At 39.5% G+C, this 24,649-nt stretch overlaps 1 protein-coding gene across 5 annotated transcripts in view; it reads right to left on the bottom strand.

Annotated features, from left to right (window-relative positions):
* elmo1 (engulfment and cell motility 1 (ced-12 homolog, C. elegans)) overlaps positions 1-24,649 on the bottom strand; it is a 95,049-nt gene that overhangs the window by 35,966 nt on the left and 34,434 nt on the right. For 2 of the 5 annotated variants that reach the window (XM_019264254.2, XM_019264255.2), the window contains exons 3-16: positions 21,282-21,322; positions 21,055-21,127; positions 20,904-20,954; positions 20,572-20,741; positions 17,611-17,646; positions 15,785-15,884; positions 15,110-15,261; positions 14,879-14,957; positions 13,746-13,787; positions 13,368-13,418; positions 12,764-12,886; positions 11,324-11,449; positions 8,602-8,706; positions 7,198-7,306 (exon numbers count right to left, since the gene is read on the bottom strand). In XM_019264254.2, coding sequence (XP_019119799.1) covers positions 7,198-7,306; positions 8,602-8,706; positions 11,324-11,449; positions 12,764-12,886; positions 13,368-13,418; positions 13,746-13,787; positions 14,879-14,957; positions 15,110-15,261; positions 15,785-15,884; positions 17,611-17,646; positions 20,572-20,741; positions 20,904-20,954; positions 21,055-21,127; positions 21,282-21,322 — 1,258 coding nt within the window. The remainder of the gene's footprint in view (positions 1-7,197; positions 7,307-8,601; positions 8,707-11,323; positions 11,450-12,763; positions 12,887-13,367; positions 13,419-13,745; positions 13,788-14,878; positions 14,958-15,109; positions 15,262-15,784; positions 15,885-17,610; positions 17,647-20,571; positions 20,742-20,903; positions 20,955-21,054; positions 21,128-21,281; positions 21,323-24,649) is intronic. The other 3 variants (XM_027286308.1, XM_027286309.1, XM_027286310.1) reach the window with 3 other exon arrangements.

Raw genomic sequence — 24,649 nt, 5'->3', positions numbered from 1 at the left:
ACATCTGAAGCTTTTAAAGACAAAATATTACTAAATGGTTCAAATCAATCACACCTCCTTTAAGTTTATGACCACAAAAAATAATAATTATGTAGTTTGCAAAAATAAATTTGTAATGCATGTATGCAGATTTGATCTGCTCTGCATTTGTTCTATAGTGATTTAGCTTCCTCAGCAAGGACTTTAAAGAGCTACACGGTTTGTGTGTGTATGTGTTTTTGTGTGTGTGCATATAGTGAAAGGCTATTTTGATTTCACCTTTGACAAGGCCTGCTAGCGAGGGCCCTTTTGGGAGAACAACTTCAGTTTGTTGAGAACACGGTGTATAGTTTCTGGGGAAAAAAAGTTTGAGGACATAAGAGAGGGTGATAGGTCGGAGAGAGTTTGATGGTAAATTACATCCATGCAGCTCCTTGGAGAAAACATGCAAGTAAAAATGAGAGTGGCAGCACTGTCATCTGTTGGGTTGCGTTTCATTCACTGCACTGCTTCAAGTCCACCAAGGGTTGCTGAGAGCTGACAGGGGACAAGAGTGTCTGGAAAACTCCAAGGATGCTCAAAACTTGAGATTCTCAAGCACCCATATGTCAAGTTTGTTGTTATTTGTGCACTCCAATTTAAAAACCTTTTGCTGGTATATGCCCGAGGCTATGAAGCGGAAAACCCTGAAGAGCGCTCCCCCTTTAACACAAGGCTGAAACTGACAACTGTGTGAAGTGGTTGCTGACTGCCAAATAGATCCTCGTGTCACGACTTGAGGGATACTTGGAATTCTAGGCTTGGCCTTTCCTCCTGCCGCCATCATCCACTTTGTCGATGATTCATCGAGGGAGACTTACGGGACGGATTAGCAGCTAAAACCTTGAGACTTAACGAGTCATTTCAAATGGGATCAGTTTCCAAGCTAATGTTCAGCTAACACTAATGTTACATGCTAATGTTTGATCTTGGACATAAATTCTCATCCCACTGATACTTCAATAGTGGGGACCAACTGCTTACAGAGGGAACCCACTGAAACTGATAAATGAGACAGGACATGAACATATCATGAAAGGTAAATTTAATACACTATAATTCAGCCTGTCCTTCCCTCATGTTTCATAAAACTCGACAGTCATTTAAGAACACATACAGAAAATTAACCCTAAGATTTATTAGACAAACTCTTAGAAAGTCATACTCTTGTTCATATTTTGCCCTGAGCAACTGCTAATGTGTCATATTAATTGCTTGGTAATGTAATGACTTGTCACCATGTTAGAAAAACGTCTCTCTCAGTGGGTCAGAAATGTAATTAATCCTAATAAAATGATACTTAATGTCTGACGAGTTTGAAAAACTAACCCTCTACAGGCTTGAAAGTTTTTAGATTTTAGTTGCAGAACCAGATCTATATGCAAATGAATTCATTCATTCATTTTCATAGTTTTGAAAAAAATAAAAATAAAAAAAAAATCTGTAAAATGAATCAGATCGATCCTGCAGAGCAACGTACGTCTCCACAGACATGCAGTATGCTCATTATGAGCTACACAAATTATGTTTTGACCTCAATTTGGTTGAATTCACCGCTTCCACATCTCTCATGCACAAACATGTCAAGTCAGGCATATTTGATTATGCATGTTGAAGGCCTGTGCAATAAAGCATCTACAGTTAATTAATTTATTAAATAGAGCACCTTCTCTTAACGTATCAAAATGATGAGTTTCTTTGTGTATGTAGTATGTGGCTCCATTTACAGAATATGGCAGAAATGTGATATGCATCGTTAGTGTATAATTATCTGAAAATAAGAATCAATATGTTTTTGTTACCTAAGAAATTAGTCTTTTACTGTACATCTACAGAGGTCGCAGGTCCTCTTCCACAGAGTCTGCCATGATGAACCACTATTTTTCTACAGTAGCCCAGAATGGACAAACCTAACACTGGCTCTAGATATGCATTTTGTGGACACCAGAGGAACTACACCACTAAATCCTACACACAGTCCTTTAAAGTGTGTGCATACAACATGTCTATAGTTGTAGTTATTCTAAACTAAAAACATTTTTAAAAATAATAGCAATAATTAATAACAAATGAACAATTATTTCATTTTCTGTCCACTTAGATTAAAGCATTTTAGCAGTACAAACACATCACAGCATTTCAGTCTCACACTGTGGCACTGTGTGTGTGTTGTTGTTGTTGTTGTTGTTGTTGTTATTTTTATTGAAGCACAGCAGGAAACTCAGGAATGTCATTAGAGGGGGAGTTGTCCAGTTAATGAGTTTGGATGACTCAGAATCACCTGCTGGGTTTGGACATACTCTATACACACACATGCTACAGCCACCGAGGTGTGCACACACACACACACACACACTCACACACATCTACAACATAAAGACATACAAATTACATCAGTGCCTTCATAGGACACAGGGATAAGCTTGTTACCTGCTCTTAGCTAGGATTACTTATGACCCAAGATGGGTTGTAGGTTCACTTCATACGGGATTATTGAGTATTCTTTCCAGCCCAGACCAAGCTTTACATGTTCTTGTAATGGCAGGTAATGAGATATAATAATGAATAATCATCTAACATACGGTATTATTCGCAATTATCTGAAAAGCTGAAGAGAAAACCAACAAACTGAAAAGAAACCAGAGGAGACAACATCCTCTTTTTGCCTGGAGGCAACACCGTTTATAGAAACAAAGAAGCCATAAGCACACGATTATCACTATCAAGCCAGTTTTGATCTTATTTATTTATAATTATTACACAAAAACAACAGCTTTTATTAGACTGGCAAACTTGATGTGTAATTATACCATATATAGCACCTAATTAAGCTCACTCTTGGGTTGCAGAGTGAAATTGAGTCATCCTTTCTTCTGACTTTACAGTTCTGTCTTAAAAACATTTTCTGATGCCAGCCTCATAACTAAGCAACTAAATAGGAAGATATAAAACTTAATACTATCCTTGAGGAGGAACAATCAATCCAAATATTCTACATGATGTATTGCGTTGGCGTACTTTGCTCATGAGCTAAGATGGAGCTGTCTATGGTGCTGAACATGGCCTTTTGTGCTGACCTTGGCTGACGGCTCTCTGATGGAAGACACAGTTACAAATATAAGGACATCATGTGACTGTCAGTCTGGAGCCTGCCCAGACCTGGCTCTGTGTGTGTGTCTGCTTGTACCGAGCTGGTCCCTTTTTTTTAAGTTTAATGTGTGTCTGTTAGTGATGTGTGTGTGTGTGTGTGTCCATGCCCGGACCTGCCACGGCTCGCCACCCAGCTCTCCATCTCAGCAACGAGATGCCACACCGTGAATCACCAAGCAGGGCCATTACTCACCATGCCTGGCCCTTTCTAAATAACTTCATAAATATTCCATGGGCCAGCTTAAACAGGAGAGTCTGAAAAGTCATGGCTTGGCACCTCAACAACACAGATTCCATTAAGCTCTGTGTTGCAGCAGAAACAAGGTGGGACAATTAATCTTTTTGGAGCTGAAGCAGGGTGACGACAAATGCAAGTGTGAGAGAGGGAAACAGAATTAATGGAAGAAGGTAAGGGAGAGGAAACAGAGTGTTATGAATTGTGTAGGATCTTGACAGCTAATTCAACCAAACAAGTTTCCACACCTCTTTTCTGCAGACCACATCTGCATAGAAAAGAGAAAACCTCTCAAAACAGGTACAGCATTAAAAAGTAGAATGGAAGAAATTCATTGGATAGAAAGTGAAAATCAAAGCATCAAGCATCAAAGCAAGGATTAGAAGTCTGAGAGGGACAGATGTTCTTTAGCCCACAGAGGGGGGAGAGAATGAAAAGTGAGAAAAATTTAGCTGGAAAAGGAGTCTGAAGAGCGGGGAAGATAGACAAGCAACTTCAACAGCTACCGGCAAACCTAAAATCCCTCGGCGTTTCAACCCCGTGAGAAAACAAGAGAGCGTCTGGCCTCTGTCGGAGCCCTACTGGCATTTCACACAGATGAAGAGAGCAAATGAGCCACTAAGATGTCACTGCCATCAGCATTAATCTGCTGTCTCTTTCTTCTGCCTTTATCCACAAAGGGATGTGGAGAAGACACGGGGAAAAGTAAAACAAAAAAAAAACTAAAGGGAAGCTCTTGAAGTGTAACTAAGGCTGAAGTCAGTAGTTTTGCAGGTATTTGGTCATGAAGCACAGGATATTTTGACCTGATGGTGACACTGAATGAAAAGTCAGAGGATCACCAAAGTTCGCCACAGACATGTGTATAAGTTGGTAAGACTGGTGCTTTTCCTACTATGACAAGTTAAAATGGCTGCTGTGAAAATGGCCGTAGGTTCTAGCGAAGTCTTTTTACTAACATGCACAATTGTCATCATCATGCTGGTGCTAGAGGAAAAGGGGGGAACACCAGATTGGTTGGGTTAGGATATCTGTACATGGCAATCCAGCTGATGGTTATTGACATATGTCAGCCTGCCATCTAAAAATGATTTTAGTACTTCATACATAGAATAAAAAAAAACAGTTTGAAATGTCATTGTTACACTTCATGTTTTGGTGAAATATTATTCTGACTCAAATACCACACTATCAAAATTGATAAAACGTTAGAGACACAGACACACCTTCCAACATCCTCATTAGTGTCAGACATTTCATTGTTTCTCTGTTGAAAGGTCAACTGAACGATGACAATCTGCGCAGGGCTGAGACTCATTTCTCTCACTGCCTTCCTCTGGGAAAACGTACACTCATGTCCCTATGTCGCGCACACACACTAACACACTTTTTCTAATGACCGGCCGTTACCTACTAAGCATTTACAACACCTGCTTGCCCCATGTTACATTCATCTTACTCGTACATTCATTAGTGCATGTTAATATACACAGGGCTAATGGGGTGTGTATGAAAATGCACTTAGCTTTCTACAAGAGAAGATGCAATGCAGCTTATGAGTGCTCAGGGACACAGTGGCTTCCTCCCATAAGGATAAGATGCATATAATGCTCTGAGGGTGCGAGTCTGTGCAAATATTTACTGGAGTTGTGACAAAGATGGATGGGAGCATTAGGATTTGGGACACAGGAAATATAAATATATCAAAAATGTTGTCTTTCCTCTTCTGTCCCCAGTGATTTCATGCAAGGGATTTGTTTTATTTTATTGCCTTTGTCTATATATCTTTTAACTGTGTGCCCAAAGATGACCTACTTGTGTTTATTGGAATCCTGTCATGCAAGTGCATATGCTCTTATTATGGCAGCAGACAGTATGTCATACAGATTGGTCACTTTCTGCAGGTTATAGATGCACCTTACCAATCCTTGTTTGTCCCTCAATTTTACACAAACACACACACACACACACACACACACACACACACACACATAAATACCCTATACCACATCATAAATATTAATAGTAGGTTCAGGCTCCCCGGCTCACAGCCTCAGTAAAGAGGAGAATATACAGCCAATGGGAATAAAAAGGCCCAGAACTATGAGTCAAGGTCACTGCTGGGATTCAACTCCAAATATTAAGTCTTACAGGATATAATATTCATTTTAATATTAATGCAGTGAGATTTGCTAATGGAAAAGGTTCTAAGAATGTTTATCATGGAAACCATAATATGTTGAGGCACAGTTTGTCCGTCTGGCTGTATTTTCAGTTCACAGCTTTTGAGTAAGTTATATGAAATCCTGCACAGCTCTGTTTATCTGAACAAGAAAGTCTCTCAAAAACAAAAGTCTTATTCGTAATGATAGTCTGGCATTCATCCATGGGATTTTAGCTCTATTGCATAACTTTTAAAAGCCTTAGAAATTAAGATGTTTCCCTATTTTGGTTCAGTTGCTTAATCTGCATTTTGCTGTGAATGAGGTCAAAGCGATATGCACTAAAGTGAAGCACTTTCAGTCCTCGAAGAGAAAAGATTAAAAGGGCATGTACAGTGATGCACACTTGGATAAAAACTAATGAGACACTAAAAAATACAAAGATAAAGCCATGAGACCAAAACCATCACAGGCACAAAAAGATACACACAAACATACAGAGAAAAAAGAGCCACAAGAACACTAAATTAAGTAAAAAAAAACTAAAAGCTGAGTATGTGTGTTCGTGTGTCACGTAGCACCATTGGAGACCTGATCTTCCACCTGTCATCTGTCCCCCAAGTTGGACTAAAACCCTCTACTCACCCACCCCGTCTCTCCAGGTCAAGGCACGCCTGTCAGGTAGCTACATTTGTGTAATAAAAGCATGTATGTAGACACTTTCTGGGTGGAATGAAATATATAAATCCATTTGCCTTTGTTGAATGTGCTCAGAATTTAATGAGGACAGGGAGGAAGGTGGAGACATTTTGCATTAGAGCAGGGTCTGGCAGAGATAAGAGCATATTAAAAAAAAGGACAGGAAAATTACAATATGCTTAGAAATGATTAAAAAAAGCATTCCTGTCCCTTCTTATCTCGTATTGAAAACTAGTCTTTTATCAATAATGTTAAGGACAAATGAGAGAATTTGGCAAAAGTTTCTCGGCGGTATATGAGTGGACACCACTTTTTCGGGGACTACAGCGCAGGGTTGTCGCAATAATCAGCACACAAGAGTGAAGAGCCCTGCAATGCAGGCAGGTCTAAATCCTCTATGAAAAAAAAAAGACAGATGAAAAGGGCACATCACTTTTAAATTGAGCTACGAATGTCGTCTCCCTCCCTACAGGGAGCAGCAGGGGTCAGTCTGGAGCGGAACTGAGACCAACTCGCCCATTTAAACAAGTAAATACAAATGAAAAGGGCACATCAATTTGGTGTGGACGTGGGCACAGCATCTCTTTCTCAGCGCAGTGTGCCTCCCAGAGGCGGTATATTAGGCTGAAAGGGGCTCGATGGGGGCGAGGTGCATCACTAAATAATGAACTCCCAGCAGCACAATTACTGAACATAATGGCTGCTTTCATCTTAACAGGGAGGGAATATGTGTACTTGTGAGAATGTGTGTGTGTATTTGTATTTTTGTGTACATAAGTATCTGCATCTCTGGGGGTAAAGTTGTCCCTGAGCTATTTTCTTCCACTGCTTACTGTATTAAGCTCATTCTGAAGATATTGTGAGGAAAGTGAAGTTAGATAAAGAACTACTACCAGGTGTACAGCGGAGTGTGCGTGTGTTATTTAGACTTACGAAGCTCGCCCACTTTCAGGATCTCACAGAGCATCTTGGTCAGCTCGATGCTGCTGCGGCCAAACGGACACTCGTGCTTGTCTTCTCGACTGCTGTTCTCCAGGACGATCTGGAAACAAAGATAAATGTCATCAAATAAGCCAGACAGGAAGTATCAGGACTCTTCTCATCTTGAATCAGTGGTTATAAGTCTGAAATTTGGGTCTGCTCATTCTTGTACAAAATCATAATATTCCTGGACATTAATAATAGTAATATTTAAAATAGTGAATAGATCTTGTTCCAGATGTATCTATGTAAAGAATCTTTCTGTTATATTACGTTGCATTGCTTTCATCTCATTCATTCTCAGTGTCACTGGATGCTATGTTCTTTTGACACTACAGCTACAAGTTGCCAATGACAGAATAGTTTGAATCCCACAGGCTTTAAAGACATCTAATCATCTGATGTTAGAAATAACAGAGTATTTTGAAGCCTTGGCAGATGGGTATGCACTCTTAGAAAGTTTTGTGGTTATAAGAATATGTAAATATATTTGCATGAATTTAAAGTTTCTGGCTTATCACACTGAAGGTCATATTCATGTAAACATTTCCATTATGGTTGGAAGTATTACTCATTATTTGATCTGATCTGACCCTCTCAACTATCTGCTTGGAAGCCAAAAAACATAAATGAAACCTCAACAGCAAAAAGAAAAATTCACTCTAATTATGTGGACGGTGGCAGTGCGCCATAAATGAGGCCATCAATGCCCCAATCATTTTATCTGGTGACAGTTTAATTTGGGAAATTGGAAGCAGTGTTTCTTCCTCTGGTCGACTGATAAGGGCTGAGTTGGCACTACTAAGGCATCGCTTTTCTCACTTTCAGGTCCAGAGACTATAAGAGTTACACGCCAACATTATGATGCAGTATACACAAACTGCTGCATGCGTGCAGTTGATACAAATACACATTTTATATTCGTGCTGGACAGCTGCCATAAAATGGTTCAAACCAAACTGAAAGAAAGGAAAGAAAAACTCGAGCAAACTATTAAATGAGTAAATATCATCCCATTACTGACAATCGCTGCAGTTATTCTGTATCAAATAGTATATTATATTATTCAGGATTATAAAATCATGTTAATCATCATGTGAAAATGATAAAAATGCTCAAATTGTTCTGCACCAATGTCTGTCCAGACCAACTTCATGAAATTCAGTTCTAACTGCAAGAAAACTTGAAAATGAGCCAAAAACTACAAACAAGTGAATGAGCTGGAGGGAAGAAGGTTTGGTAGGAAGCGGAGGTGACGATGAGAAATATAACACCACTGAAATCACTGAGAAGTTTTTTTTGTAAGTGTCTCTACATGGGGTATAGCTGCATATCAAAGTGTACGTGCATGCTTACCCTGATGTAGGCGTCCTGGTGGTGCTTGGCGAAATACAACATGTTATCCAGAGCCAACATGCCTGGAGGAATCTGGGTGAAATCCACAGCTGGGTTGACATGGTTCTGAGAGACAGAGGAAGAAGAAGAGGGTGAGACATGGACCTAAATACACACTACCAAATCCTTTTTTATCCTTTATTCTTTTAGGTATAATCCAATGAATATGCTCTTTTTTTCCCCCAGCAAAAAGCAACGGCCAGGCTATGACACTGGGAGTTGCAAAGTGCAACCAGTTTTCTGCTGTGGGGAAGCAGCTCAGGGTTCAAGGACTACCAGTTGATAACATAAATACAAAAATAATTAAATAATTAGCAACAATCAAATTTAAAGTTTAGAAAAGAAGGTTATTATTTATTAAGGACTGTGCAGATTTGGTTTGATCCCACCTAATTGAAATGGTGGAGATGTGTGGAGATAATTTTTTTTTGCCATTTTCAAGAAACTTTCAAGTCTCTGAAATTGTTTTTCAAAACGTAATGAAATTAATAGAAACTAACTGGAAGATACGGCAAAAAATGAATGTCTATGTTTTGCAAAATGGCCAAAAGCAAATTCAAGTATACACAATTTTTAGTGTAGATTACTTTAAAAACACAAATACCCCAAATCCCCACCTAACAAAACCTTTTTTTTTTTTTTCCAAAAACTGCACTAACAAGTCTGCTTCTCCAGCTTCTACACGACCACCTCCCATAGCATCTAAATATTGTATGAGATATGAAGATAGATACCGCCTGTGCTGTCACACTAGCATACGTAATTCCTCCCAGATATTGTGGAGAATTCAGTCAACTAATGATTAAATCTATGGATACACATGCAAACACTTCACTCTGAGGCTCATCTTGACTTTAAGAGGTGAGATAGGATGTTGAAAAAGGAAAGTGACTGGAAGAGGAGGAAGTAAAGCAGACGAAGTAAAGTAGACGATGAAAGAGGTATGGAGAGACTAAGATCTATCTCATCACCTTTGTAATTCTGCCTGACAGGAAGCATACTTATAGGCTTAAAACATACACAGACACCCAGGCAGGCACATGCATATCTTAAAGAAATACCCTCATAGGGACATGTGCAGCAATCCCTGCTTGAAGAACCTGACGGTATTAGACGGAAAACAAATTACCTCAGCAGTGATAAGGTCTATCTAGAGAATTATGGCCTGTGTATGTGTGTGTGTACAGCATGTTTGTGTGTCTATGTGGGTGTGTCTGTAAGCTGTCTAGCATGGAAAGCAGACTAAGGATTTTAGGGTTGGTTTTCTCCACACTAGTGGAGACAGGGCAGTCCAATTGTCCTTATCTTTACTGAGCACACTGCAGTGGGAGTGTGGATGGGAAGAACCCCGAAACAGCTCTGGGCTTACACTGAGCCACAGTGGGTTTTTCTTCAAGTTCTTATGCTATAGTTAGAACACTGCCTGCAACACAAAGTCACACACACACACACATATCTACATATGCAGTTCATTATAAATATGCATGCTTGAAGGTAGGGAAAGAAAAAAAGTAGTCTGTTTTAGGGAAAGTGTGAATGAGAAAAAGCCCCTACAGATGAAAAACATTATTATAGGACGAGTAAAAGAGAAGTGACTGAAAAAAACACATTTCAAACTTCAAAAGTACATTTACTATAGTTAACTCAATGTGAGGTATTTGTACCTTAGTTGAATCTATACATTTTCTCTATTTTCTGTCCACTACATTAATCTTTATTTTCCAGATTAAGATTGCATATGAAATATTAGTTTTCACACCGATGAACATCCAGGGATTGGATTTTAAGATGGTGGGAACATACAGTACAAATACCTAGGTGTTGGCAAAGCTGGCATCCATCATGAACAACTCCTGTCACCCCCTGCATGAGACTGTGGAGGCCTTAAACAGCTCCTTCAGCAACAGACTGCGATTCCCACCATGTAAGAAGGAGAGCTACCACAGGTCCTTCATTCACAGCTGTCAGACTCTTTAACACCAGCATGACTTCATGACTTCCTTCAGCATGACATCTTTTTAATATGTAATTAATCACTTATGAACCTTGTGTATACGAGCTGCTGTGACAAATACATTTTTCCAGTGCGGGATCATTAAAGTCTATCTTACCATACATTACCTTAAAATACAATACATGTTTATATAATAAAGCACTGGTTCCCAATTTGTTTTGGCGTGTGCAGAAATAGGTGCTCCTTGTCAAATGTTTCACAAAGTTGTCATCAACTGCACAAGAGAGATGTGCCCTATAAACTTTTCAGACTGAGGCTCAAGAGTGAAATACAGACACACCTATAAAGCAGGATTATTTATTTTTTCCTTTCCTACCACATTTATCATCTTGCGACCACTCAGATTTACCTTGTGACCCTTTAAAAGGAGCTTAACCACACAGGTTAGAACTGCTGAACTAAAATATCTAACATCATGTATAGTCATAAAAAGTAGCTCCAACGTAAGCAACTAAAAGAGTAAATGCTGCTTATGCATTCGTGCACCAGTATCAATCTAATAGTGTCATGTCACATGGGCCATTTTTCTGCAGAATGAGCATTTTCTTGTTAGCTGGCAGTGTGTGTGTGTGTGTTTGTGTTTTTATGTGTGTGTGTGTCTGTGTGTGTAGTAGTAGTAGTAGATCAGAGTGTATTTATGAGGCCCTATGGAACACGTGCCAAACTTACAATAAAGCCGAGCTTCTTGTAGTCGCGGGTGTACATGGACTTGCGTTTTTCGATGCTGCCACTGTTGGGCTCACACTCCACATCGAAGGCGATCCTCCGCAGCTCAAAGATGATGTCCCTCTGAGCCTGCGCATGCAGAGAAGAATATTAAAGTGCTGCTCATAAATCCATCTGTCTATTCTTCCATTCACCATTTTATAATTTAAGAATGCTTCAGCCTCATCTCCGTTGTCTGGGGTCCTGCAGTGCCCAAGGCAATCTGGCTAACAGCCATTTCTCTACACTGTTTTTATTACTTGGCCAACCTAAAATAACTGGTTTTTAAGAAACCTGGACCAGGCCCAAACTGCCCACAAGTTACCGAATAAAAGATTAATGATTGTTTACTCCCGGAAGCTGCATCATGCTTGATGGTCCTGGTGGAGTATTCCTCTACAAGATGTACCTCTGCTTTTTTACTGAAAATGTTGTTTGGGGGGATAGTTCTTTGCACACCTGTACTGTATGCTCTGAGGTGTAATGTTGGCTACAGTTATTCTGACTTGCCAGTGTCTCATTCTAAAAAAAGCCTGGTAACTTTATATATATTATATTATATCTTTCTTAAGCCCATGAAAATCCCAAAACCAACAATGAATTAATTCTACCAGCAAATACCATCTGTGTAACCAAATCTTTATGTATGTTGTTCTTTAGTTACATAGAGTTGTACTGTAATTTTTTTGTGTGTAAATCCCACATAAACTCATCTTGCTGTTAGAAATTCTTGCAGAAGCACAAAATGTGTCAATACGCAGCTGAAAATATTTAAAAACTCATGACTGAGTAGCGTCTGCTAAAAACTACAGTGCCCAGCTGTTACTCAGGCTTTTCCAAAATAGCAACTGTATATTTGTAACCCTTTTTAAAAGATTAACAGCTTGAGTATGAACAAATGAATGCAGGGCTGAAAGCATGAGATCAGAGGATGGGAAAGTTAAAGAGTTTTGAGAAATGGACAGAAATGGAATTTATCGACAACAACATATATGTAGAATATCACCAGACTTATCCTTTAAGTTGTTACATATCATATTACTTATATGTCTGTAATAAAGTGCTGTTTTTAACATTTAATGCTAACTTTAAAAAAAATAACAATCAGTCTTGTTGTTCTTCTTTTTCTTATGTTACTGCATCTATTATAAGTTTCTTTAGTGTGTATTTTAGTAATACACAAGCTGTTCAAAGAACTTCAAAAACTCGCCCAGACTACAGCTAACCACCGTAGGCTGAACAAAGTGGATTTCACCCACTTCCACTTACCAGTCTACTAAATCTGTGTCTTATTAAAGGTTTTAACTTGTTTTGAAGATAACAATGTGACATCCTTTCCCTTTTTTGGCATCTATTCCTCCATTTGTCACACATTTCTGTCTGCATCATTCACCGTCCCCCCACCTGGTCCTGGGGATCCATTTTGGTCATCATGCGGTCCTCCAGCAGGTTGAAGGTGAGCACCTGCAGCACGTACAGCTGGTGAGCCATCTCATCGTTGATGGGTGTGGTGCTCCGGATCACGTTCTGCAAACAGAGGAGGGGAGGGGGAGCAGGATTAGAAGGGTAAGGGAGATTTAGTCAGACAAGGGAGTGGAGAGGTTAGATGTGAAAAGAGGGTGAAGGAGAGAGGATGGGTTTTTTGGGTGAGAAAGACGAGACACGGATTTTGGAGGAAGGCGGTACGAGATAACAAAAAGGAGAATAAGAGGATTTGGGAGTGAATGAGGAGGATTAGAAAGCATAAGTCAGACGAGAGAACAGGAGAAGCAGAAATGAGATTTAACACAAGGGAGAGGATGAAAAAGAGAAAAGGAGAACAGGTGTGAGACAGTAAGTACAGTAGATAATAACCAGCAATGTGAGACAGTGGCAGACATGGCAGGTGTCATTTTCTTTTCTGATATCACTCTGCTGCAGAGGCATAAACCCGAAAAGAGATAAAGAGAGACAAAGAAGGAAAGATACACTGGAGAGGTGAAGAGGGGAAGGGCATGGTTAGACTTACACTGAGAATGATGGAGCGCAGCTGTTTCTGGGCAAGAATATGGGCCATTTCCTGTAGAGGGAGAAAGAAAATGAGGGAGAAATAGTGATAGAGAGAACAGAGACAGAATTTAGGAAGAGAAAAAAAGAGAATGAGAAAGATGAGACACAATAATACACCAGCAAAATACAACACATGTATAGGGTTTTCTATGATATAATGAGGAATGAAAGCGGGGAAAGTAAACAAAAATTGCCACGGCACACTGCAGCGATAGGCCGTGAAAAATAAGAAAGCCATCCCAAAAAAGAACTTAATCTTAAAAAGGGATACTAAATGCACTAACTGATGTCTTCTACAGTGCAAACTACAAAGTGTGCTAATCAAGGGTGCACTTACTGTCAGGGGACAATTTAGGATGTCCACAATGTGCTCATCAAACTACCATATCGTGCGCAGTGAGGAAACAAAGTCAGAGACAGAAAGACAGAGAGGGTGAGTGAGTGAATGTAGAGAGAGAAGAAAAAAAAGAATCGGAGAGGACGTTAAATTCAGTTTCTGTCAGTGGTGCAGTTTGTGGAGGGAGAGGGGGGGAGGCATCGGAGTCAGCAGAATATCGAGACTGGGCGGATAATAAGAAAAGCTTTACTGATGGTCGAGTCTTTAACACACTCACACACACATTGTCTTATGCCCTTTAAAGACACACGCAGCGCAAACTGAGGACCAAAAAGAGTCATTAGCTCCTCTCATGTTTAAAAATTGTGAATTGCGTGAACAGGTGCTGCCCCATAACGGCACACTCCCCGCAGAGATTAAACTATCTATAAGCTATAAACTTATATGACCACAGTGCATGCACCTAAGACTGGAAGACATTGTTCACTTATCACCTAAAATAACCAGATAAAGTTGCTCAAAAGTGATGCAAACCAACCACATGAATCTGATTTGAGCAGATCCCTGTCAGAAAAAGAAGCACTGCAATATCTGAGCGTGCTACGGTCTGTATGCGGTTGTGCTGTGAAGCTTATTTGTGTGAAGCTGTCTTCAACTGTGTGTGCTGCATAGGAGAAAGGCTGTGGGTTAGCATCATTTATTATTAATGTCACAGCACATCGCTGGACCCTATGGTGCTGATGCAAGGGATCATGTGATTAGCTACAGGGCAAAGTGTGACATAGGTGAGAGAGCGAGTATGAGAGAGAGAGAGAAAGTGAAAAGGTAGAGGAATGAGGGCAGGGTTGTGCGCAAAACATCACTTCTGCACAGAGGACCCAATGGAAGGAGGAGTAGGGAAAGAGGACGTTTGTTGGGCTTTCACACTAAATCACTTCTGTTCTACTGGATTTTACTATTTACAAAACTGGAGATGTAAGATAAAGACATGAGAATTCTTAGACACAAATATACACACAAAGTACACGGTACAAAAATGCTGATGTGATAACATGTGAACGTAGCACGTAAAACTCACTGCATCATGAAACAATACAGGGTGAAAGTGCTGTGTGTGCACACCACAGCCTCACCTGTCTCTTCTCCTCGGGAGCTTTGAGGAATAGAGCATTGATGACAGCAATAGTGTAGGTCTGAATATCTTGATCAGTCCTGAAATTGGAAAATAACAAATAAAACAACTCATGACCGCCTTCCCATGTGGTTTGAAATGCATTTATCACTGTGTAAGAGACACTGATCGTTTGTACAAAAATGAATCAGTCCAATTCATGTTCATACACACAGTTTAATGATCCACTTACCCTTGAAGATGTGGGATGAGCTGTCCAATGGTGATCTCTTGCGCCACCTTGTGGTAAAGATCCTGACTGTTGAGCACCATGGACTCTAGGATGGCCAGGGACCGCTGCAGCACTGCCGTGTCTAGGGCCGCCTTGTTTACAAAGCTGGCAATCTGCAGGAGAGACAGAGGAGGAGATAAAATAATTGACAGAAAACACCAAAAAAATGTTTATGTTTCTCAAAAGATATGTAGTATGTACATGTAGTTGTAGAGAGTAATGGAGGACAACTTCATTTTGACATGCGAGTAAATAAATATAAAAAGGTAAAACAGCCAATATACACTTTTAATTATTTCCATTTTCTATATACACAAACAACTAATTATGTGTCAAAATATATGCATTATAATGTAACACAGTTGTGATCAACTACATAACATACATTTTTCATACATTTTGTTAAGTTGATGGGAAGTCAGCAACCCATACTGCAGATGTCCTTGTTATTTGTAACTCATCTTGTTGTAATATAACACGTATCCTCACTACTTTTCTTTTGGGAGGGTCTCAAAGCTCAAAAAGTGATTCTTAAATCAAAAGCTTTACACCAAATATACAGTATAACTGCAGTATTATTAATGCTCGTCCCTCTTAAGTCCCTGCCCTGTTAAATAAGATGTTTTCTTGGCCGACCTTCTTGATGAAGGCTACAGAGAAAGTGTCCCAGGAGACAATGCCGTGGTCCATCAGCTCCACAAAGGCCGTCAGAGTGAAGGACAGCAGGTCGCCAAAACTACAAGACAACACACACACACAGAAACACACACCATAGGAAACTTCTCTCCAGCAGATGGCTTGGACCGGTATGTAGCTGCAAAGCCCAGATGGCTTGGAACATAACGAAGAATGAGCGGTCAGCAAAGACAGAGAGAGAGGTGGTGGAGAGCAGGAGAGGGGACAGAAGAACGCAATGCTGCAACCAGGCTTGCTGGAGAAAGACAGAAAAAAACTAAAACAAAACAGACATAGAGAGAGAGAGAGGAAGAAATGGAACAGAGGTTTGCGATGCCGTGCAGACAGACTGGCCTTTCGAGAAACAGCAGGGGCCATCAGAAGGCCAGCAGGAGCCGGGCAGCACAGTGTGGTTTTCAATCAGGACCAGAAAGCTACATAATAGAGTGAAGTCATGCAGTTACACAAATATCTGGAGAAATAAATCACTCTGAAAGAATCACAGGAGGCCAAAGCAGGAAACACATTAAACAGCTGTTATATTCAAGACATATTACTGCTGGAAGTACTTACTGAAAAATTTAGAAATCATAGTGGAATATAAAAGTTTTAACCTGCACACAACTCATGATAAAATAGGCAGTTTGAAGTTATTTCTGCGATTAAAAATCTATAAAATGTTTTATGGCTTCACCATAAGGTTTTACAATACTGACCTCTACTGCTTAAGATTGGCTTTACAAAACCACCCTGCACTGACGCTTTTGTCTGTGCACCATTTATACTACTGTTCTAGTTTTATGAAGCTGACATAAAAATATACAAACCCATGGTGCTGTAACCCAGACAAAAACATGTTATATCTCTACATGTTGTAACCAAACTTTGAGAAAAACTAAGCAATAATCTGATGCAATTTCTCATGAGTGAATTTTAAAAGTTAGTTTTCAGTTAGTTAGTTAGTTTGAAGGTGGTGCACAGCATAAAGTCCAGCAAAAAACAAAAAAATGATATGAAAGTTGAAGATGTGGGCTTTCAGGACACAAATCTTCCTACAAAGATATAGTGAGAGAGCATCATGGATCAGTGTTGCTGCATGGTAGGTGATTAGTGAACAGTCAAATGGACGATTAGTAACCCGCAGCTGAAGGGCGAGAATGCTTTTGCAGATGGTACTGGGCATTTAGATGACACACTGTAGTCAACTACAAAATGCTACATGAAATTGTAGAATACTGAGAGTAGAGGACAGATTATTTATAGCACATAGAGTGAAAGAAACCCTGATGATGGATGGATGATGTTCTTGTGGTGATGGAGGCTATTGGCTAATAATGTTGAAGAGAAAGTAAGAAAAGTAGCTGGCTCACAGCGAGCCCGCAGACAATCCCCTCACCCTGAGCAGCACCATTTTGTAAAGAACACCAAGATTCATTAATTCAGGGTCCTGACTTGTACTAGAAGTAATAATACTTGGAAATCCAAAAATCATCGGTTTAATAGATTTCTTATTTTGTTTCTTAGAAATAAATCTTGGCCTTCTTTCAGTCTGTATTCAAGAATTAGGAATTCGTTTGAGTCTCTTGCCCAAAACCACATGCAAAAAATCAAAAAGTGTGACACTGATTTTGGAAGATGGAAGCCTGGAAGTGGCTGTGTTATACATATATATAATTTCCCATAAGGCACTGTAACCAGAGTCTTAATCATGCAGACTCGGCCAGCAGGTTAGGAAGAGCACAGAGCCAATGACGTTACCCGGCTGAGGGGAAAGGGGAGGGGCTTACCAGGGCTTCATTATCTTCTGTAGTTTCTGATAGCGCCTGCAAAGATTTGAGAAACTTTGGTGTCAAAGGTGGGAAACAAACAAACAACTAAACCTTTCAATCTTTGCCAGCACAGAGAAGGGAACAACACACATCACAATCCGGTGACTCAATAATGCGTAAATGTCCCTGAAAGAAGGCACCAGAATCAAATCAAATCACACATCATAAAAACAGTTTCTTATTGTATAAGACACAAGCAAACTGAAATTAAATGTCAGTCTTTCATTCAACATACACGTTTATGTATACATTGACTTATAGTGCAAACCAGGAAGCCTATTTATCAAACATTTAAAGCATGCCAAGCAGAGACAGTTGAAAAAGCAGTTTGCTGCTAACCTTACAGTCACGCAGCAAGCTTGGGCAGAGATGACAACGCACAGAAATGATCAAACAACATTTTCACTTTACAAGAAAAAACTTTTCACACTTCAAATGTCTTGAGTAACAGCTCCACTGTATGTACCAAAGAAATAGAACAAAACACTCTATTCTGCTTCATTGGATGCGATGTACCCCGAGTCAAGTTTCTGCTGCAGACTGCACATCTTTATATTGTCATACATTTTGTTTTATAATTGAAATGTCCTTGAAAAAAACTCTATGAGTGGGGTGACAGCAGAACTCTTAAAGACCCATATCTTGATTTGGGGCAAATACAACCCAACTGTCATGCATGGCTAGATATCACTAGAGGTAAGTTAGAAAATATGCTTTTTTTTTAATTTATGTAAAGTCACTTTTTAAAACAACAACAACTAAAATCTCTCTTCCCATTGTTTCTGAACATAATAATACCTCTTAATAAGCTGCTTGAAGTTGCACTGCACATTCTGTGTCCCTACATTCAGAATCAGTTCTTCCATGTTTTGGTCAGTAGAGGGCGGTATCTGCCTTTGACTTGTGGAGTTTGTGTGGGCAGCTTCAGCAACAGCAGCAGTCAGCCAACTGATTTCCACATTAATACAGTACATCTCTGGAAGAAACATTAGATCACAGCACCGTTCTGCCCTCAAGAGTCTGCAGCACTGAGGCTCTTGAATAATTACAGTTGACCAAGTTGGCTGGCGAGCACACTAATGAGTGAGTGAGTGTGTGTGTGTGTGTGTGTGTGTGTGTGTGTGTGTGTGTGTGTCAGACACTGCTACCTATCTCTGTGTTTGTATTTCATAAGTTCCTTCTATTCAGATGGAAATGCAGCAGAACCACTCGGTCTCTTTCACACACACAAACATGCACGCAGAGGCCACTTTTAAACTACTGAATAACGGATGTGAAGGTAATTCACGAGGAAACATACTGAATAAAATGGCCAGAAGGAGAGTGGAGTCAACATCGGTGCTACTGTGACGGCTCCTTGCACTAAGATCAAACAGTGTCCAATATTTGCTCGTTTTAACATCTCATGCAAAAGCATAAGAGGTTTCAATGATTTCCTGTCAAACAGTGAAAGTGAGTGCACTAATGCTAGAGACTCTGATGTCTCCTACCCTGAAATAGGAGATCATTACGTGGTTTCTGCTGAGCAGAAGACATTAAATATCTGACCGGAATCTGACCCTTTATGCACATACAAAACAATCAGGAGGATGAAAGTGTTGGATTTTGGACTGCGCTGCAGTAACAGCATATTTTTGACCTTGTTTGAGCGTGCGGTTACAACATGACTGTGTCAGAGCCAACTCCTCATGCAGGCAAACAATTCTATCCATCGTTTCTCTTGCTTGGTAAAAGGGATAAATAATGAGAGTAGCATGAGGCAGAAAACAAGAGTGTCCCGGTCGGCTAGCTACTGCTGCCCTCTCTGACAGTTTGCACAGTATGTCTGCTTGTGTGCACGTGTGTGTGTGTGTGTGTGTTTGTACTCTGACTGTGACTTTTCTCTGGAGTTTTTATTCCAGCTGGAGCTGTGCACTCACACAATGTGCTACTGGGACACACACACACACACACCTCCCATTGGTATCACGGCTGAGAAATTCCACCTCAGCGAAAGCGTCCTCACTTTAACCTTCAGTTGCGACGGTCTCCAGGGGGGCCTCCACACAGTGAGTCTTTGGATCTGCTGAACAGTCAAACACTAGTGCAGAGCTCTCATCTCAGCTGTGTGTAATATCACCATCATGATCAGCAAAGGCGAACAGGTGCCCCCAGGCATGTTCTTCACAAGCCAGCTCTTCTCTTTTCAGCACTTTGGTGACACCTTCAGAGCATGTTAGGGGGTTACAGTCTTGCTCTGTAGCTAATCTGTAGCTTAACTATGCTACCACAGAGATACTACATGGACAACCTTCTAATGCTGCTGAATATTGCTGATTACTTTCATTGGACGGCCTTTGCTTTCAACACTATCACCAAGGTAGTGACAGAGTGTAAACATTACTTCGGCTGTAGATGTAAGATGAATGTAATGTGTCAACAACATAGTCTGATAATGACACATTTATCTAGTGTTGCAGTGAAAGTATGCTGAACTAACCCACTAAGATTGCACAACAAAGGCTAGATGCTGCATAAATCCAGCTTAACACAATGATTTAAGGAGTGTTAATGAACAGAGAGCAAGTAACTCAGCTGCTTTGAACTTTGAACCAATCAGAATGTACAGTGCAACTCCAAAGACCCCCTGGGCTCTCACTGACCTTAGACCTGTGTAGGTGCCATACTCCTAAAACCCGTAAAATAGATGTGTAGGCGTAGAAATCCTGTGGTTACAAATGGAATATTTTAAATTTAATAGCTTTGTGGCTTCAGGAAAACACTAAAAATGTATATTTCTTCCAACCTTCTACTGTTCCCCATCTTGCCTATAAAATTCATCATACAAAGAGGAATGAGAAACTGTCTGAGGTGATGAGTAGACAGCAGCGACAGAGGAAATCCAAAACAGCAAAAGAGATGGACAGACAGCTGACTTACTCAGTCCCACTTTCCACCATCTGAGTGAGCAGGGAGATGCCGTCCAGGTTGATGAACTCTTGGGCGAAGGTGATGTCGCGGGACGCATTTGCCAGGTCCTTCAGAGCCTCCAGCTTGGCATCCATGCTGGACGATTGGATCCGTTCATGAAGTTGGACTGCAGTCTGGTACTGGAGTGGACAGAGGGAGGAGGAGGAAGATGCACTGATGTCAGAAGGCAAAAAGACACATGCTGAAGGCATATGAGGTGCGTTGGGATAATAAAGATAAAGTTTTCTTTCTGTGCATTCACAATGATCAGTGTGTTTTTATGTATTTATAAGTTAACTTACAGGAGAGGTGGTCAGACGCAGGATTGAGCCGTTCTTAATGTCATTGCGATTCTGTAGAGAAGATGAAAACAGAAGTTAGTGAGTCCTTGAGATATTTTTTTCTTACCCTAAGCTTTAAGCACTGCAGCCTGGAGTTATAAAACAGACAAACCTTTTCTGTGATGTAGAAATTTGTCGCGTCAGCAATCTGCAGAGCAAAGTTTTCATGGTTCCCCAAGGACCACCTAAAAGTCATTGGAAGGAGAGGAAAAAACACATTGCATAATTGGTATTAAAATACAGCTATTAGGATTTAAGTGTAGATACCGAGGAGCCCTAAGAGAATTGCTTTAAACCCAAAACGCATTTGTGCACGGACACACAATGAAGCAGACTTACCCCTCGCATACTTCTTTAATGATGGCTGAGAGAGGCTTTTTCTGTGGAGAAAGACAAAACTACATTTAGAGTCCACAGTCCAAACTTGAGTTTCTAAAACAACAGTCAACTCACAGTGAGCTGCAATTACTTTATATTACAGGACTGGCACAATGAGAGACTGTTCTTCAGGAATCTATATTTAACTGTTTGACTGGTGAGAGGGAGCACTGACCATGTCTGTCTTTTCTTTTGTCATCATCATGTGTGAAATTGCTTCCAGATCAGCAGCTGTGCAATGTAACTAATCATCTTTCCTCAAGTACTATTCAACAATAGATTTAGAGGTACTTTTACTTTATTTTTTGCTACTTAATATATCTGCTCCACATACCTTTTACTCTATTACTATATCTATTGATTTGGTGGATATAGTAATAAATAAAAAAATATGTTATGTTTTGTTATTGATGAAATGTTAAGACTTGTTATTGTTTGAACAGCATTAATGTCTGTGTCAATGATACTCAAGTGAATTCTTAGGCTGTTAATCTGATTTAGCATTAAATGCCAACTTTTTTGCTTTTCTTTTTTTTATCAAAGGGGTAATCCACCAATTTAACATGTGAGGAGGAGTAGCAAGTTCATGGTTGCAAAATCTCTCTCTCAAAATTTGAAAAGATAACTATAATGCTGTCATCAGGGTTATCTCAGTTTGGGTTTGAGACTTGAGTTTTTACATACAGAAAACATTTCTCATTTAAATTTAAACATTTAGGAATCTAAATTAAGAAGTTTGAATTATATTGCATTTAGGAAAACACCAAGGCACTAATGAAGTTAGAAAAAAAAAAAGTCAGATAAAAAAAAAAAAGTATTGTTATAATATCGGTACGTCATTTGAGCATACTCAAAACTAAAAGTCAGGGACTAAAATCATTTACAGCATTGTTTTGTTTATTCTGTCTTCTGTGAGTGCCCCATCTTTTTACAATGCTCAATCATTATAGTAAAGTACAGTAAAACCTCTTTTTACTTATGTAGAGGGTCTGAATATAGTATATACTAGGCTAGGTGACCTTTTTAGCCACAGTCTTATCAACGAGCCTATGTAAAGAACCAAGAAAGTGTTTTAAGGATGTTTAAGGGGCCTCTTATCACCACTGTGTCGAGCATTATTATCAAAAACACACGGGGAACAGCATGAGCGCAAAATCACACAGATGCAACCATTCACACTTAAATACACGCACAGCAATTTGGTGAGCATTTCTATATAGTCACAATGTACAGAACATTGTGGATGATATGATGGAATTGCTACTCTGCTGAGATTTACCCTGAGCAGCGAGAGAGGCTGCTTCAAAGAGCACAAGCTGTAGTGATGGAGGACTTTCAGAGAGGAGATAATGCTGGCAGGATGGTGGGCATATATGACAGGGAAAGAAAGGCAGAGGGGTGACAGAAAGAGAGTGTGGGCTGTTATGTGAACAAAAGGGAGAACAGAAGATAAAAAAGTGAGAAATAAGCAAATTGAATAAGATGAAGGGAAAACAACAGCAAACACAGCGTGGAGGAGAGTGGATGATAATGGTGAGAGAGAGAGCTGGAGAGTGGTGACAAGTATAAGGAGTGTGTGCACACAGTGTCAGTCAGTATTAATGTAATATCTGTTTGTTCGCCACTGCTGTCAGTACTACAACAGGGCATCTGTTGGTTTTAAACAGACATTCAGGAGTTTTTAATGCTGCATTAAAGTAAATGCTAAAGACAAAAACAATGTATCAGCATGTCCTGTGGAAAATATATATATGTAATATCCTCCTCTGATGATAAAATATTGATAACATAACAAAAGTATGCAAAAATATGCTTTACAAACATGCAAAAAAAAAAAAGAACACTACCTGAATAATCCTGGTTTATGCAAGCAAAACATTAATATGCTCAATCATCAAAGAAATGATGAAGCAAGCGGCTGCAATATTTCAAAACACACTAAACCACTTGTGCATTGCTTTGAGCAATTCCTTCTCTCATACACCATCAAAGCTTGTTACAGTTTTGAATTGTATTATCAATAAACTAATACATTTAAACAATATTAAAAGGTGACAGTATATTACCACATGTAATGCATAACATTTTAGGAGTGTTTAAATGTCTAGCTTCTCTATGGCCGGTGCAGATCTCAGATCTTTTTCTTTTGTGAAGCAAATTTTATGTGGACTATTCTATCAAATTAATTATTGATTTTTAGTCATTAATGTCTGGTCAGGAATTTGATACAGTTGTGAGCTGTGCATTCAAATTTCTTTTGAGATGTTTTCAGTTTGTAATTCATTAAAACTTTAAACCAACTACTCTAATACTACACTAATCTACAAATGAATCAATCAACAAATTAAGACTGTGTTTCCCCAGTTATCGCTTCTACAACTCCTTTCTCCTCTCCTCTTCCAGTATCCTCACTCTGCACCTTTTATCTTATTACCCTTGAGGTATAAATACATGTTGCTTTTATGCTTTCATCATCCAGGAGTTACAGGACCTCTACTATCCTATCTACTCTTCCTCTACTCCCTCACATTTCCCTGTCTGAACCACATCTACAGTATAATGAAACATAATATTAGACTGAATATGATGTTTAGGGAGTCAGCTCTTGAGCTCCTGTTATCTGACACTCTCCTTTATAATTGGCAGGATAACCAGTAGACATAATCTTTTTTTATTCCGAGCTCACTGACAACAGGCCAACTTCACCAGCTAGGACTGATGTCTCATTGTCTGAACATTCATTACAGATATTTGAAACTATTATTACACATAAGGATTATAAGGATACACATAAGGATCCTTTTCCACTTCTTAAACATTTTCATTTTGCTGCTATTATGGAGTCATTATGTATGCACTAAAATATCCCCTTAGAGGGCATACATTTTTATTTGGGATTGCTTACACATTATGTCCCCGTCTGATTGAACTAGCTGATTCAACTGATGCAGTAACACACAGTTTATCCTTGGCACTATAGTGTATACCACCAAATTATAATTAATTAATCTGAAACCGCTTCATTACTTTTCAGTCTATAAAAAGTCTAAAAAATTAAGCATATTATATTATCAACAAAACAAATAAACATTAAAATATGACCAAGACAATATTTCCCTATATGGTAATCTGTATAAACTAATGCACAGCTGTAAAACAGGTGAGTAAAAATGGAATACAAAAAGGTAAAGAACCCATAAATTATTATCCTCCAACTATCACCCAGGGGTTTCCCTCATCTCTACACGTTATTTCAGCATCTTTCTCGGTTCATAGTTTTCACTGTGGGATTGGATTCACTGTCAGTGCTCAGACAGCTTTTCACAATG

This window comes from Larimichthys crocea, chromosome XIII (genome assembly GCF_000972845.2).
Source record: "Larimichthys crocea isolate SSNF chromosome XIII, L_crocea_2.0, whole genome shotgun sequence".
Classification (NCBI taxonomy): Eukaryota; Metazoa; Chordata; class Actinopteri; family Sciaenidae; genus Larimichthys; species Larimichthys crocea.
This window is presented reverse-complemented; position numbering and strand designations above follow the sequence as displayed.